The sequence below is a fragment of the Phalacrocorax aristotelis genome, chromosome 2 (genome assembly GCF_949628215.1).
Source record: "Phalacrocorax aristotelis chromosome 2, bGulAri2.1, whole genome shotgun sequence".
Classification (NCBI taxonomy): domain Eukaryota; kingdom Metazoa; phylum Chordata; class Aves; order Suliformes; family Phalacrocoracidae; genus Phalacrocorax; species Phalacrocorax aristotelis.
The window spans coordinates 5,513,272-5,530,464 of NC_134277.1; the positions used below are offsets into that span (position 1 = coordinate 5,513,272).

At 40.5% G+C, this 17,193-nt stretch overlaps 1 protein-coding gene across 6 annotated transcripts in view; it reads left to right on the forward strand.

Annotated features, from left to right (window-relative positions):
- CTDSPL (CTD small phosphatase like) overlaps positions 1 to 17,193 on the forward strand; it is an 81,066-nt gene that overhangs the window by 12,179 nt on the left and 51,694 nt on the right. Inside the window, exon 1 of one of the 6 annotated variants that reach the window (XM_075082230.1) lies at positions 15,637 to 16,131. The exons of 3 other annotated variants lie outside the window; for them this stretch is intronic. In XM_075082230.1, coding sequence (XP_074938331.1) covers positions 16,050 to 16,131 — 82 coding nt within the window. In that variant the 5' untranslated portion in view covers positions 15,637 to 16,049. Of the gene's footprint in view, positions 1 to 15,636; positions 16,132 to 17,193 lie in introns of those variants that run through there. 2 more of the 6 variants (XM_075082232.1, XM_075082228.1) reach the window with 2 other exon arrangements.

The window sequence follows — 17,193 nt, forward strand, 5'->3', positions numbered from 1 at the left end:
AACAAAAACCAAGCTGCAATTTTCTTATTGTGAAAATGATTTCTTAAGTCCCACTGTAGGTGGTCTTTGTACGATAGCCTTCAAGTGACAAATGGCTCTATCTTCTCTTCTACTAATAAGGTCAGTAAAGATTTACTGGTTTGGATAATAATGACACAGTTTTGAATGGATAATAATTTTGGCTGGAGAACCGGTTCACAGGTTTCACCTTCTTAATAGCTGATTAGGTGATAGTCAGCTAGCTGGCTGTTAGGAAGTATTTACAGGAGTAAACAGGCTTTCTTACTTTAATTAAGACCATATGTGTACAGCAACTGTGATTGTCTGGGAATCGTCTCCTGTATTTTGAGTTAAACAGCTGATAAAATGTTGCAGTTGTGGAAATAACTACCAAGTCCAGTAGGCAGATGTCTCTGAAAGCAGTTTTGCTTTTGCTTTCTATATCATCATACAAAGCAATCAACCAGTAATTGAGCTTTCATGGTCTTGTGCTGTAATAAAATAAACACTGAGTATTTTTCTATACCTGATAAGGTTACTCTTTGGACCCGGTATTCCGAAATACTTTTTTTTTAATCTCAGGTTTACTAAGTGGCAAAACACCTATAAATTCTTGTGTTTTCTATGTGAAGGTGTGGGTTAACTTCTCTGTAAACGGTTGCCTTGCATGTTAAGTAATAGTAAAAACGTATTGAGCAAGAGAGTTGGATAGGAACATGTTAAATTCTTGATTTGTATTCTAGTGAAAGGGAGCAGCCAGAATTTACTAGAGAAGTCACTTTTTAAATTCTAGAAAAAACCAAAACATGTCAGCTGAATGGAGGACTGGGGTGCTTAACCTGAAGGTACTTCTTTGGCAATGTTTGGGTAACACTGACCACTAGCACCCTTCCCTCTGGAAAACATCACATCTATTCATATCACTTCCCAGAGGTTAAATGCAGCCCTCGGAACAGTCACAGGAAATAATACCCATGTGCTTCTAAACCATGGCCCGCCTTTTGGCCAAATGTGCCACTTTTCTTGATTACTGGGAGGACCACGTATAATTATTCTTGCCCTGTGTGGAGCAGGGAGGTGCCAGGAGATGTCCCAGGGCCCCTGCACTTGCTGCCTGCTGATGATTCCCCTCCCTGCTGGCTGGTTTTTTTGTTTTTTTTTTCTTCCTTCTTTTTTTGCCATGAACACCACCTGTAGATTGATTTCAGCATTTCAGTCCTTTTAGAGGAAAAGCTGAGCCAGGCACTCTGTTGTCCCTCAGCTGGGGATGCGTCACTGAAAGAGACGCTTGCTTGGAGGAGTCCTAGGTAATGTGATACTTAAATATCTGGGAGAACGTTTTCAGCCCAATACTCGAGCTGTTGCTAGCAATGCTGGAAATGGTTTTGTGTCTTAAGATTGGAAATGTTGCTGTGCCCTACAGTGTGGTCAGGAACGGGACAATTTTCCTTACTTTGGTTGATGAAGTTAGAGGTCAGGGCATCTTCCATTTTATTCAATGTATTTCAATATTTTTCCATTTTCTTTTTTTTTTCTTGTTTGTAAAATAACCTTTGATATTCAATAAAAGGGAACATGTGGCTTTGTCATGTGTGCCTGTAAATAAGGTGGGTTTGTTTTAATAACTGGTGGAGGAATTGCAGGCATTTGTAGGATGCGTTTGATTGCACCGTTGTATTTGTCTGCTTTAGGATGACATGAATCGTGTCCTGGAGACTCCAGTAACAGCAATGGAAGCGTGCACAGTTTTTCACTGACCTCCATGCTCGGCTGTGTGCAAAGATAGGTGGAACGGAGTACAAAATCCTAATCTGACAATTTTGCCATCAGCTCAGCACGCGGTGCAGGGCACACTGGCGTTGGGCTGCACCGAAATGTAACCAGGGATGCAGAGTTGCAAAGTCCCACTGCTTATCTTTAGCTTTTCTTTAGAGGAGGAGGAGAAGAAGAGGGAAAACTTGGCAAAAAAATCTCAGGCGGTGGTTGGTGTTCTGCTTCTCTAAGTTTAGCAGCGTTGGGGGTGGTTGTTAAAATGGGCTTTCAGATTTTGAAACCCTCTGTTCTGAGCAGCGTTAGGTAACGTGGTGCTTCAGTGTGCTGGAAGTCTGTCTATGCTGCAGCTTCCAAAGCCAAAGTACCTAGCTGAAATTAATCAGTAATTTAGTAAAAATGGAAGAGATATAAAACTTTCCCCCTTGCAGACAAGAATTGCATAGTTTGCTCACCAGTAAACTTCAGGTAGCATATTTAAATAGTGATTTGTGGAAGTTTCATGTCACACTGAAGTCATATTGCCTTACTCCATAGAGGCAAACCTGATCTCGGCATCAGCAGGGGCTTGTTGTTTTGCCACTGTAGAGAAACTTCTCCTTCTGTCTGTTACGCAGCCAGGAGAACAATATAGAGGGTTATGGAAAGGCTGCATTATTCCAGGGGCCTTTCTGACAGTTTTTGCAGTTTCTATAGGATGTGAATAAATTCCCTGCAAAAAGCTGCAACTGATTTTGATAAAGTATTACCTCCTCTAATTTCTTCTCTGATGGATTTTGTCAGCTGGCTTCCTGAGTGAGTACCACCAACATGTCTACATGCTTACCTTTCAGCATTTGCACAAAATATGTTTTATTTGCCTGCTTCTGAATTAAATAAGTATACTTGCAAGGTTAGGATCCTTTGCATAGTTATTTATGAGAAATCTTTTAGTTCCCGGCTCTTCTGAAGTCTGCAGCATCAAAGGGAAGTCAGTACTCAGTTACGGCAAGTGAAGGGGGTTCATCTGGCACGATTGCTAACGCTGGCTATAGAAGGAAATGGGATGCTGTTGTGGAAGGAAGGGGAGAGATCACACCTACATGAGTATTTTAAGTAGTATTCTGACTGGATTCATCTCATATTTGTTGATAGTCCAGGGTACTCCTAAGGGGGGGGGGGGCGGAAAAGAAGTCCAAAGTGTTCATCTCATTAAAAGAATTGATACACTTCTCTTTTCACATTTATAATCAGGAAGCATAAATTTATTGCACTCATAGCAAAATTAAATTTTCATAGCTCTTTAGAACTAAGACTAGGGTTTTTGTGGTGGTGTTTGTGGTTTGGGTGGGTTTTGTTTTTTTTTTTTAATTATAAATTTCATTTGACTTTCAGTGATTGGGTCTTGGCTTCAGGTTGCTCTTATCAGTGGAGGGAGAGATGATAGCGATAGTGAAGCCTTCGTAGAGCTGTGTGGCCATGCCTGGGATTGAGGGAGGCCTGACCAGTACTCTGCTTGTAGCGCTTCCGTCCTCCTAGTACCCATCTTCCTCTTTTTGTGAACTTAAAGCTGTAATAGTTGGAATCTTGTCTCATCCCGCAGGTATGCATGGCTTGGCACCTGTACGGGACTTTATGTGAGCTTAAGCTCTAGTTCAAGGGGAGTCATTTTAATGCAGGTACTTGCTGTGCATTTTGGGTTGTAGGGGGTGAATTTACAGCCAACTTTAAACTTCTGTTGTGAAATTCTGCTTTAGGACAGATTAAACCAATCCGTAAGCTCAGCTGTATCCTCAGGTACGATTTTCATAGTGCTGGTCTGTGATAATAAGGATAGAATTTAGCTCACTGCTGGAGCTTGACACAGTAAGATTCATGGTGAAAGTTTGCAATTTAGTAAGTGTTTCCATGTAGTAAGATGCTAACACCTTTTCTGTGATCAATGATTAGTAAGGTGGTATTTTATTTCTACTGGCAGGCTGTGGTATTGCTTGCTCTACCTCTACAATTAATGTCCCAGGAAATAATTTAAGGAATTACTATTTGGGTTTGGTGGTTTTTTTTTTTGTAAAGGAAGGAATGAAAAATCAAGGAAGGAATGAGGATGCCTAAATAGTAAGGATTTGGAAAAAGAAGATAGGCTGATATTTCTGGGGTAGATGGAAAACTGAGAAAAAGGAGAATAAGGTAGCTAACAAAGGTGCTCAAAGCAGGGCTGAGGATGCTCTGAGCGTTGTCCAGTCAAGTCTTGAGTACCTCCAAGGATGGGGATTTCACAACCTGTCTGGGGCCCTCTTCTAGTGTTTGATCACTATAATCCCTAATATTTAGGAGGAACTTACCCTGTTGCAACTTGGATCCGTTGCCTTTTGTGCTATTCCTGCGTACCTCCAAGAGTCTCACTCCATCTTCTCTGTAACCTCCCCTTAGGTAGCTGCATCTGCTTAAAATGTTCATCTGAATAGCCAAAGGAATAAAAATATGCTTGTTTGTCTGATGTTTCCCTCTTCCTCAAGCAGTTCTCTGTTCACTTGAATGTAAGCAATCTGCAAAGAGTTTCTTCATCCATTATGTTTGTAGTGATTTTCAGTTTAAAACCCCAGTGCTTCAATTCTATTCTCCCGCTTGCCTTGGTCATATTTTTTCCTGAGGGTGGGAAGATACTGTAGCTACAGGTTCCTCACTTCGTGGAATAATACAATTTTGTCATGTTCTCGTATACTCATCTAAGCCATTTTTTTGGTTTGGCATTGATCACCTGTTGATGGTACTTATCCTACTGTGCATGTGCAGCTTTTAAAATCTTCTAGAATAAACAAAATCCCACAAAGTCATGCTATGTGTCAAAAACCCCTCAAAATCATTAAGTCACTCATGAAAGTGGAAGCTGAGCACACTTTGAAATAGATGCTCCTCTTTCCCAGCACTCTTTTGTTAAGGATTTGACATGCTGGTTCGTGAGACGCTGGACCCAAGTTATTAAGTATTTTAGTAAATACATAGTATTAATCCATGAACTTTTTTTAATTGCCCGAAAAATTATTTGGATGAGGGTGAAGAGAAAGGCAGAATCAGGCTGACAAACACTAGTGCTTTTATGCCCATGTGTCGTACAGTGTTTTGTGTCTGAGCTATAATTAACCTTCTCGCCCCCCCCTTTTAATTGGGTTAATTTTCTCACAAGAGAGGAGAAGGGAATGTATGGTCAGTGGAGAAGAGTTCTACCAGTTTTAGAAGGTTGCGTAATTGTGGTTTTATGTCTTGACCATGTTAGGGTAGGGACTGTTGTGAGTTAGAGTGATAGCTACAGTATAAAAGTAAGTAAATAGGAAGCATGCTTTTACAGTGTTACAGTGCTTATATCTGTTACAGCAAAAGCCAAAACTGTTAGAAAGTGTAGTCCCTCTGGAAAACTGGGAACAGGTAAGCTCAAGAGGTACTGTTAATAAATATGTTGCATTGGTTCCTATTTCAAATAGAGCAACAGCATGTGCTTTCTTCAAAAACAAATAAAACTCCCCAAAAATGAAGAAGAGAAAAGGAGTGAGGTGAAAAAAAAAAAAAAAACAACCGTGAAACAAAACATTTATGGCTTTTTTTAATCCCCTTTTGCTTGAGGTCATCCTGCAGAGATGCTTAGCTATGGTTGCAGGCAAACTCTTTTTTTCTGAGTATATATTTATGCAAAGGTAATAGTGCTGTCAGCTCATCCTTTCAGAGATGGAAAGGGGAATAATGAGATGATGGTGATGATATTTTTAAATTGTATGTGTTTTTCACTCCTGACAGAGGTGGTCCTAACTACGTAGTGGTCTCCTGAGTAGTTTGCTGTTGTTACGCTGTGTATATTCATACTCAATTTTGAAAACAACTTAAGCTTGTGTGGATTTAAAATTTAGATGAGCTCCTTTGCCTTTGAAATTCAACTTTCTCTGCCTTAAAACTTGGCAATTCATAATATCCTGCAGCAATTTTGCATGGCAGTTCGATACATCTTCTGTAAAACACACACAATATGAGCCTATATAATCTCGGTGAGTAGTAGTTATGAACATGGCTCTTGTATAATATGATTATGAGGAAACTTTGGTACTAGTGTCACTGTTCTATGGAAAATTAGACTGAGGACTTTAAAGGTACCAGGTAGTTATGGTCTTCCTCCAGAAATGGCGTGATGGTCCATAAACAGCTCAGAGTTCCTGAACAAGAAGTTTAAATAATGGGTTACTTTTAAATAAATTGCCATCTGACAGCTTTTTACATTTTTTTCTGTTAGTTATTTTTTTCCCAAATGCGTGATTTAAAATAGAATTTGAGATTATGGCGTAAGGTGATGTATGTGTGGCCCTCATGTAGAGAAGGAGGAGGTTGGGTTTTGAGAGAACAGCAAAACACAGAAGACCTTGGTCGTCTGAGGTGGTTTTTCAACCTTCTTTCATTCTGCCTGTTCTTTTCTGTACCAATTGCATCTTACCTCACCAGAAAGTTTTGCAGGTCACAGAGAAATGTGAATCTCAGGCTGGAGTTTGTATCCTTCAGAATACTCATCTTCACTCCAGTAAACTGTTGCTAGTATTTGCAGCTGACATAAGTCCTCTCTCTTCAGTACTGTGCTTCCCTGATCCTCCTCACCTGCGAAAATGAGCTGCTGACACTTGTACCTGCACAAAGGTGCAGGAAGGGCAGGGGTTAAAGATTGCGACAGGGAACAGCTTACCCCTTGCAAAACACTCTTCTGAGGTTACAGAAAACAACTGATAAGACTAAGTAGGGCTTTTTTTGTGTGTGTGATATTAGTGCTGGGGTTCTTTGTATTTCTGTTTTTTTAAAACTGTTGTGGGGTAGGATAATCTTTCTCTGCTGCTTGAGTTTAACTTTCCCAGGACACGTAGGACAACAGTATTTTAGGTACTACTTTTTGCCCTAACTCCTTATTTTAGCACAGAACCTGCAGAGGTGAAATAGTTCAGTGCTTTGTGTACCCCGCTGTTCACACAGCGTCAGGAAGAATGTATATACTTTTTTTTTTTTTAAATTATTACCATCCTACCATTTTGTCAGAATACCATGAACGTTAATTTTCAGTACAGAAGATTCAAAAAACTTACAAGGTAGGTATTCTTGTAGAAGATCCTGTGTATTTCATTAAAAAATCCCTCTGGATTTTGTCTTCAAAGACAAATATAAAATTCCTTTTGTATCTCCCACTAAAATTCTGTCATATCGTTTCTTTAGCTTCATCTTTACCTTTTGCAGTGTCCTTTGTTTTCTTGCCATAAAACCCCAACTAGTCTGTAAGAAGCAAACTCCCTTCTTTAAACTGCCTCGTGGTAGCGGGTCACTTATATTCTGTTAATTTTGTCAAATAAAACAACTTGTGTAAATTACTGCTCTGGTTGCTCACATTATTTGGGCATACGGCTCTGTTACACCCAATAGCACATTTCCAATGGTTTCTTAGTTTGTTTTGGTGACAGTGTTTCACCTCAGTGCTTTCAAATTAACATATCATTAAGCTGCGTAATAAGATACAGTCTTTACTCTCAAACAGTCAAGTGGCAGGGGAAGGCAGGGCATAGTTTTGCAGTTTATTCAAGAGAAGTAAGAACCAAAAAAATAAAATCTCTGAAAGTGGATTAGCCAGTTACGTGGTGCTCTCTGTTACAGGATAGCGAGGCCAAAACTGAAGCATTCACAGTAAAACTCATGTTCACGGAGGTGGATTATTTTTCCTGCTTTGCCAAATGTTGCAAAATGCTGAGTGTTAGTACCAAAATAATCCACGCAGCCAGTTCTGGCGGAATCTGGGGACAAGTCGTCTTTGATTTACCAGCAGCATTTGGTATACTTTTATAAATATTGTGCGGTGTGTCTCCAGTATGGATAATTAGAGGTATTTTTAATAACTGCAGTTCAGTAGATTAAGAGTTAAAAGAGTGCCTTTGTTTTTGGAGGCAAGAAGTTAATCTTTGACAGCACATTTTTGACATGTTACTGAAAATAATTTTGTACGCTGGCTTTGATACTATTTTCAGTGTTTGTTGTGAGGTTCTTTTGAGCAAAACTGCTGTCAATGATAGCCCCATGGAAGCAAAAATAGCACCTAATCAATGTCTGTATTTTCCATTTAAGTTAAGCACTTAACTCCATGGATAAAAGATTTATTAAAAAAAATAATCTTCCCAATGCGAGGTAACAAGCTGCTGCAGCCTCATCTCCTCCATTCCTTCGTGTTCATTTGGCCTCAGTTCTGGGTTTGAGTTTAAAGAGGGGTTGTGTTAGGTGGAAAAAAGGTTGTGGGGGTTTTTTGGTATGGGGTTTTTTTTTCTTCATGCTTCCTAGGCCTTTGCCTTTGAAGTGTGATTCTATGTGGAATAGATCGTGTTTGTTTCTCTTCTGGCCTTTCATCAATGGTGTATCCTCTTCAATTGCTATCTCGACTAGTACCCGAAAAATGTAGGGCACTAGGCTAAATACTAGCAGTGCTCTGCACAAAGCTTAGCGTAAAAGCGTTTGGAAATCCTGTACTCTGAAGTATTTCAGAAAAGTTCCTTCAAAAGTTCTTGAAACAAACATATGGGGCCTCTTGGCACAGAGGCCTGGGATGTGGTCCCGGAGTTGTGCATCCTGGTCTGCCACTGATAATTGATTGGCTTCTCATTTCCTGAAACAAATGGTATGTTTGGAGTGTGGTTGGTATTTATTTCTTACATTGCTCTGCATAAAATACTGTGTTCTTAATGCGCATCTACTTTTTATTAGATCAAGGTTACAGCCCTATTCCTTAAAAAGATGGGATCATCAGGTGACTTCTTGGAAGCGTATCGAGTCTGAACTCTTATCGTCACCGTCATAAATGATCATTATTACGATTAATACGATTAATACGATTACGATTCATCCTTTTCTTCCCACCGTCATTTTGACTTCATGAGCTACCTGGAGAGAGAAATGTGCCAAACAGATTGTTAATTGTTGCGGTTGCTTTTACTGGAGTCTATAATAAGACATCTCATGATGGAAAGGTGGTTGTACATGTTGAAAACCTGATAGATGAACATGTCACCGTTGACATGAAACATTACAAATGTGCCTGTAGTCATTTCATTCATCACTACAAATGCGATTCTCTTCATCTGCTTGGCATGCATATATACGCAGAACGGCTGAACAGATTTGAGCATGCCTGTGTGTCAAGCGATAGCCTAGATTGAGCATGGTGGTAGAAACATTTGTTCTCTACGTGAGATTGTTTTAAGTTCGGGGACCTCCTCTGCTAGCTCCACTGCATGGTGATGGTGGTTATTGCTTGAAACATGATGGGAACCTGGTGGTGTCAGTCCGAGCTGTAAGCATTGTTGGTCTTGAACGTCCTGTTTCATCTTTTGTTTGGACTCCTTGGAATTCTGCACTTCTTTTTTATTTTTTTTTTCTTTAACGTTTAAGCTTCCTGTTAACATTTGGACATACAATGCTCTTCAGAGGTAGTGTGTTCATTTAAAAAAAATCAGCCTGGGACAACCACAAAATACTTTTAATCTGTTCTTGTAAGGATGCTTAATACTGATTAAAGTGTTGGGGATCAGTTTATATTCTACTTATAAGGAAAACCTAAGGAAATGCAAAGGTGTTTTACTGACTGCTGAGCCTGTGGACCTGTGTTTCTTACCAATACTCCACACTGTCTTCAAAGATGAATTAAGAAACAGTGCAAAATTACACAAAGTTTTTTGTTTGTTTTTTTTTTTAAATCCTGTCTCCCAGGCCTTTGAGTTCAGAACTAAGTCAGAAAAAAGCTGCAAACAAACAAAAAAGGATGGGGAAAAAAAACCCACCAAACAAAAATACTTCTATTTCAGTGTGGTTAGTCACAGAGTGGAAACTTCGGTCTTGGTGACAGCTTTCTTAAAGGGAGCTGGGCAGCTTTGCAGCTCAGGCAGAAAGGGTTGTAGACAGGTCAGGCCTCTTTTGATCAAAAGGGGAAACATGCCCTGTTGAGAGGTGCTTATATGGGGATCTGAGCAGCATTACAGCTCACTTTCGTGCGCTACAGCCTCTCTGGCATTTCTTTAAAATTGTCTTGCTAAGAAAGCAAGATTTATCCATTAAGGATTAATATGCACCTCTCTCATAATGGCTTTCATATTTCATCTAGACATGAAGACTTGTTCCAGCAATTATGTTTTAAGAAGATCTGAGGCGAGTTGTGCGTTTGTGAAAAAGGATCAGCGTGACCCGAATGTTGCGGCAGATGTCATAAAAGCTGCGGTTTTGGAAGGAGGGGATCTGCAAAGGGCTGGAAAGTGCAGGGTCTGTCACGGGAGAGAATTTCAGTTTGGGCAGAGTCCTTCACCTGCCACAGATGACACCTCTTTAAGCCAAACATGAACTTTGGAGGTGCTGGACTTCTCTTTTGTGCAGGAAGAGCCAGCTTGCAGTCTGAGTTCACACGGCGCGTTTTGTAGGATGGACTAGGATGTGGTTTGTAGGAACAGGAACACTGACAGTGATACAGAGCACATAAAGTTTGGACTTGCCGTTTGAAGACCGCTGCACTCGACTATGGTACATCATAACAACGTACCTTCAGTGCTGTCCTTGCTCAGTAGCCACGTGGCAATATAGTGTCAGCTTCGGGCATGCTCGCTGTTAGGCGGTGAAGCACCCAACAGCTTTGTGACGGGGTTTTAGGACATAGTAACTGAGTAGCTGAACTTCATTTGTGGAGTTATGTAAGAAAGAAAGACTGAGATGAAATGTTAGAAATAATAAAACTTACTATAAAATGGTAGCGCCAGAAAGCTTCTGTAGTGGCCGCGTTCCATGAAGACACATGTCTCTTCTTAGGCTGTAAAAGTGAGCACTGCTGAGGATGTCAGTACAGTCACATTGGGGTAGATAGTTTTTCTTGGCCGTCTTTGTATCCTTACCATGCTTTCACTCGAGTACCTGATAGTATCTTGCAGTTAGCACGTGCCTTATGTGCTCTATAAGACTCGCAGAGTGATTGAAACCACAGATGATGGGGTGAAGTTATTTTTTGCAACTAGACGCTTGGGGAAGGAGTTACAGGCAGAGCATGTTGTGCAGCACATCCTCCTAGTGTCCAAACAGGCTTTGATGTAGGAAGGGCAGCTGTGAGAGAGCCTTAGAGGTGCATTGCCGAATTCTGGGTAGGGAGGCACCAAGAGCACAGAAGTGGAAGGTGGTTTGGAAGGGGAGACTGTGAAATGGTGGCATTCATCAGGGGATTCAAGGAGGGAAGGGAGAGAAAGAGAGCAACAACACTAAAATCAGCGAGCTACAAGATTGCAAACCTCATTAAACTCTGAGAAGAGGGAGATGTGACTCAGAGTTCTTACAGATGCAAACCTGAAAGAGGACTTAAGATGAGGTGGCAGCTTAGCAGAACTTTTTATTATGGAGACAAGCACAGACTGTCCCAGTTCAAATGAGGGATAGAAAATATAGTAACTCACTGACTTGATAAGTTTCTCCAGGACAGGGAAGGAAGGAAGGAAGAACGCCTGACCTGGTTTCCAGTAGAGAAGATTTCAGCAGGGATAAGTGCTTCTCTGATATTTGTTGTTGGTTTTTAGTTTTTTTTAATTAATTTTTTTATGTTCTGTGACTTGTGCTCGCCAGAACATGCACCTAGCTGTGGTTGCAGGGAATATGAAGAATCAGCAAGTATTTTAGCAGTAAAAGGAAGACAAAGGATTTGGTCTGCTGCTCAGCAGGAAGAGGAAGTTACCAACTTCTGACACAAAAATATTTTATTGAAATGGGGGAAGGGAAGCCTGTATCAGTCTTTGGCTAAGACTTTAATTGAGAGCAGATGGCAAATTAAATCACTGGATGCTTAGTGGCTGGTGTGAAACTATACAACTTCAGAGCTGCGAGCTGTTACCTCTGACACCTTGGGAAGAGTAAATAAGCTTCTAAAAAAAAACAGAAGAATGAACATAATACTTAGACTGTCTTATTCATAATTTCTAATTTCAGTTTTTAGAAAGGAACATGGAAACATAAGAAAATTGCAAGAAACCAAGGAAACCGGCAATATCCAGCAGATTTTTCTTTTCAAAAATAAACCATGTCAGAGAAACTGAACTTATTTCTGTAACTTGGTAACACGGAAAGGAAAAACTAGTAGATTACCCGGAGGTGAAGTGAAGCTTTTTAAGGCTCCAAACTAGAAAAATGTGGTCTGCATATAAACTGCTCTAAATGGGTGCAGAAGTCTTTGCATAATGTGTCAATAGCTCAGGGCCTTCGAAGGGATGAGGCAGGTGGGACTGTGCAGCGGTCTGTCCTGGGTCTGGCGCCGGCCAGTCATTAATGACCTGGATGATGCAATGGAGAAGATACTGAATCTGCAGGTACCGAAATAAAAGACATTCTGGGTGTTTCCACTGAAAATAGAAAGGAACTGGATGAGCTAAATGTACATCCTGTGTTTTTCATGTTACTTCATCAGACTATTTCAGGATTTTGTGGAATAATCCACTGCAAAACGGGAGAGGAAAGGACAACTGGTTGTGTTGCTAGCCCATAGAAAATCCTGAGATATTTGTAGTAGTTAGATTCGACACGCAGCAGTAAAAAAAAGATATATGCCTGTTTACGCATTCCAATGTGACAGCTGATTTGTAAGAGCGGTGAAGTCGCCCTGCTGTACCCTGTTTTGGAAAGGCTTCTGAACTGCTGTGTAAAGCTTTGAGCACTAGATTTGGATTTGAGAGCTTTCCAAGGAGCAGGGAGAAAGAAATGAGACTAGAGAAGCTGACCTGCAGTGAAAGGCTGAACAAATTGAGAACTTTTTTTTTATCCTGGTGGGGGTGGGAATTCTGATTTTTATTTATTTATGTATCTGCCCGTGCTTTCTGTGCCTGATGGGACCGCAACATTTCAAGGTTAGTTTGCCAACAGGAATCACAATAGTGCTAGTATTGGCAGACAATATAGAAAAGGTGTGTTGATGTGGTTAATTCTGCATGTAGCTAATCCATCTATAGCTACTTCTTTTCCTTTCTTCCCACCTCTTCTTGCTATTACATTATTAAACATTACGTATCAATGGCTATGGGATCTCCGTAGTTGAACATGAGATAAAGGATGAGCGTTTAAAAGCGTCGGGTTCATTGATATCACTGGAAGCACCTTGAATCAGCAGGTCAAACAACCTAAAAGAAATCAATTCAGCCGTCATACTTCAAGCAGTAGCCCTTCTTCCATCCCTTTTGAGAAGGTACCTTTTCTCTTAGCCATATCAAATGCTTTTTGCAGAACACCTCAAGGGACTGATGGTAGGGAGGGTGCTCTAATACAGCCTCGTTTTGTGGTGCCCTTCGCACAACCTGTGGTACTTTTGGTGAGTAGCTGCAGTTATTCAGCAGACCACAGGTGTTAGAAGATACATCAAGCTCCTTTTGATGAGGCTTTCGACACAACAGTTGGTGCTTAAGTCAACAGTAATTTGCTGCTGTGCTGTCTACATCTTAGAAGCTATAAAATTATTTAGAGTAAATCCAGTAAAAACTGTAGTGGAGTTGGCTGGTGATCTTAGGTGGCAACTGAAGGAATGGTGAGTCTGGGATCGGGGCAATCCTACCCTTCTTAAGTGCCAGGTACACAATTAAGCAAATTCCAGATGTCTTTTATGCATAGTACAGTAGTTTTACCTGGAGTCAATAATTGAGGAAGTGCCAAAATAATTGGAAAGGACGATAGGAAGGGTTTTTTACTCTATTTTAGGCCATAAAGTTCAGGAAGAAGGAACTGAGGAAGCTGCTCAGGGGGAGGGTGTTGTGGGGATCTCTCTCTCACACACACACATACAAAAATAACATATCAGAATGCTACATTTCAAGATACAGAAATTTGGTTCTTGGTTGTTTGTTTTTTTCCCCACCCCAGAACATACTGGGGTAATCCTGGTGGTGTTGTAATGGCCAAGAGAGAGAAAAAGGAGGTGCACCCTCTTAGGCTGAGAAAGAAACAAGCTGTTCTGAGGATGAAAGGGGCTGATGGTAGAGTCCAGAGACTGGCACGGAGTGAGCAGGCAGAGCAGTAGAGGAGATAGATGCCTTAGTGAAGAGAAACTCAACTGCTTTCAGAGTAGAAGAGGAGACATTAGAGTTATAGACTCCTCCGTCCTCCCATTACCCCCTTGATCTGCTGCGTTGGATTCCCAGGCTGCTGTAGCCAAGCTTCTCTGCTTGCAACCACATCTTCCCCATCTTCCCACCCATCGCACGCAAATCTGCTGTTGCTGCCGTGTCCCCAACCCGCACAAAAGCCAGTGAGAGTGCTCGAGTGCAAAGTGACTGAAGCGTAATGCCAAAACATGTGAATAAAGATATAAGGACATTCGTGGTTATCTGGTTGTAGTGGTGTTGTAAGGTTTGTACCTATAGATTTGGATTATCTGCTGTCTGTCTTGACAAATAATGTTCAGTAGGTTTGTTGAGCCGCAGGAATTTGTTAATATATCTTTCCTTCAGTTTTCTCCAAGAAATAGGGAGAAATAATCTCACCATGGATAAGTTTAGCGAAGATTTGATTGCGAGAGCTTTCGGTGTGGCTTTTTTCGCTGGGAGAATATGTTTGTAGTGGTAGCTGGAAGAGAAGAGAACTGAATGTGCAGGATTAAGCTTGAGGCCCCAGCTTCCTGTATAAGGGGAGAGGAGCTCACGAACCCGAGACGCCAGCCAAAAGGAAAAAGGGTAAAGGACAAACATAGACCGTGCGGTTTGCTGCGCTGCGTGCCAGCTGCTGCTGGGTGGACTTCCTGCTGTGGGACACGAGTGACATTTGGGGCAGTCACTGTGCAAAGCTGCCCTCTCGCTGTGCCGAGCGCAGGACGTGGATGAGGGCAGCTCAGCAGATGGGCAGTTTCTCGTGGTTTTAACAGTTCAGAAAGCAATAGGGTTTTCTTTCTGGGAGGGTTTAGGTAAAAGACCTCCTCTCATTAATTTTATTATTTAAGATTAAAGCAAATGTTGAGAAGTAGGAAAATAGAAGTTCTCAGGAAAAAAAAAACATGAGGAATCCACGTGATCTGGTCAAAGAGCTCCAGGTTTGTAGGAGGCTTGAACGCTGCAAAACCAAGTGACTCAGTAGTGCTGATTCCAAAGCCTTGCTGGGACCTCACTTCCCTTTGAAAGCTCAGTTAAAGACATTATTTTGACAGGATTTACACCTCGCTTCCACAATCTCTGATTTGGGAACTGATGATCAAATGACGTTTACAAGCCTAGTTGTCTGCAAACCAGGCACTAGAGAGTCTCTCTTTCTCGTGCCTTGCACCTTTGATATGTCTTTTTGTAGGGAACGTGAAGAGCCATGTGAAAATCCAACCCAGAATTGCATCTTGGAGCGCTAATAAATTAATAATAATTTAAAAAGCATTTGTAGTAAATTAGGTAAAGGATGAAACTTTTCTTTTCTTACTTTCTTGCTGTGATAATAAGCAGAGTATCCCAGCTCTTGTGGAATGCAGTACCTTACAGAAGAGAAATTAAAAGATCTCTTTAAAGAATAACTGGGCTGAAAGTTGACTTAAACCTGTAGTTGCAGCCGGGCAGTCGAGTCTGTAACAAATTTCTTCCAGTCACCTTAATAAAAATGACTTTTCTGTCCTCAATCTCCCTCCCCTATTCTACTAATCCTTCCAGCAGAGACAACACATAGAAATGAAGACAAAGTCTGTGTTTGTTATATTTGTCCTTTATTCTGCAGATTGTAGTGGATGTGCTCCTTTCTCAAAGGACACCTTGTCCAGTTTCTTAAGTGTCCTTAACTTGCTGGTGGCTTCCTGGAAAAGATACTTGAAGGCTCCAGGGAATTGAACTCAGTGATACTGCCTTCTAACGCAGTCTTGCCAGACACAAACACTTAAAAATACTTCTGTAGTAGAGTATAATTGGAATCTTGCTTTCTGATTTCTGAAACATCTGGGTTCATATTCTGCAGTTTGTTTATTTTTATACAAGTCTAGGAAGGAATAAGAAGCCTGAGGCCGTAGCGGAGCCATCAGACTGTGGAGTCAAGGCTTAGACAAGATCGATGCGGCTGCCGTTCTTAGAAGGACTCTTCTCTTCCTAGAAGTTTTCATCCTTTTAACAGGCAGTTATTTTGCTCCCTCTGCTCTCCTACATAATTTTTTGCTGCTGTAAATGGTTTTGCTTGTGGAATTTTGTTTTATTTACATATTATATTAGTAATGTGGCCTACAGATGCCTACTCGAAATCAGGATTCTCTTGTCTCCTTTGTGTAAACAAACCGGTTTTCATGAATGGCTGAGAAAATCTGTTCTACTTCAGATTATAACACTGAGTTATGGACCAAAAAGCATTACATTCCTTATTGTGGATGCGGTAAGTGATTATCTTTTGTGATGGCAGTTACAAAGCTATACAGTGTTGTTTTAGAATTGGTCTGATAAACGGTGAAATATTTTGTTAGAGCTTAATTATGGAAAACAGGAGCTTATGGTTTATACCTATTTAAATGTGTACACGAATCTTTTCAAAGTAATAGGGCTAATATAGTACTGCTTCTGGAGGCTTGAAAAGAAGATTTGTTCTCTAATATTAAATTTCTAATGTATTATTCATGAGGAAAGCAAAGCTGAAAGCTTTTTTTTCTCCGCTCAGTAGAAATGAGCTTGAAGAATACATTACCTGTACAGGAAAAAAAAAATAGTGTAAAGGACTCTAACTCTTGCTAATCCTGGAGTGGTGCATGCAAGTACTATTGGAATTTCCTCAGGGAAAAGGAACCAGAATTGTGTTGAAAATAAGCTGATAGGATCATTGAATAATTCGTACAATATTACTGCAATGCAATTCCTTAAAAAAAAAAAATATCAGGGTAATTCTAGTTAGAATGTGCTTTTTAGAGTGACAGAGTGGCTGTTCACTGAAGCTGTTTTAAAGTCCGTGTCTAAGAATTATTACCTCTCTGGTTTGGATACAGGGCTGGGCTACATGTTTTTGTTACTTGTACCACTTTCAAGCTAGCTTTTCCAGATGTGTGCATATGGATGTAACGTATTCACGCATATACGTACGTACTGTTGATTTATTAAGGCAGGCAAAATGTGCATGAGCTTTTCTAAATATGGCATGGAAATGGAATTCGGAAAAACATTTAAAGCTCTTTAGCATTATGTAATATAATAAATTCTTTCAATATGGAATATTTTCAACCTGGTGCAAACTTACGTTTGTGATTACATTTTCTGCTGTCCTATCACTATAAACAAGAAGTATAAGCCAAGTGACATCATCTTTAGTGATCTCTTTGATTTGTACTTTTCAATGTATTTTCTCATTCCTAGATCATGCTTGGTTTAGTTGCCTGAAATGACTCAAGAAAAAGGAACACCAAGTTGCATGTTCAGACAAGAGCTCTCAAGATACTTTTTTCCATTGCTT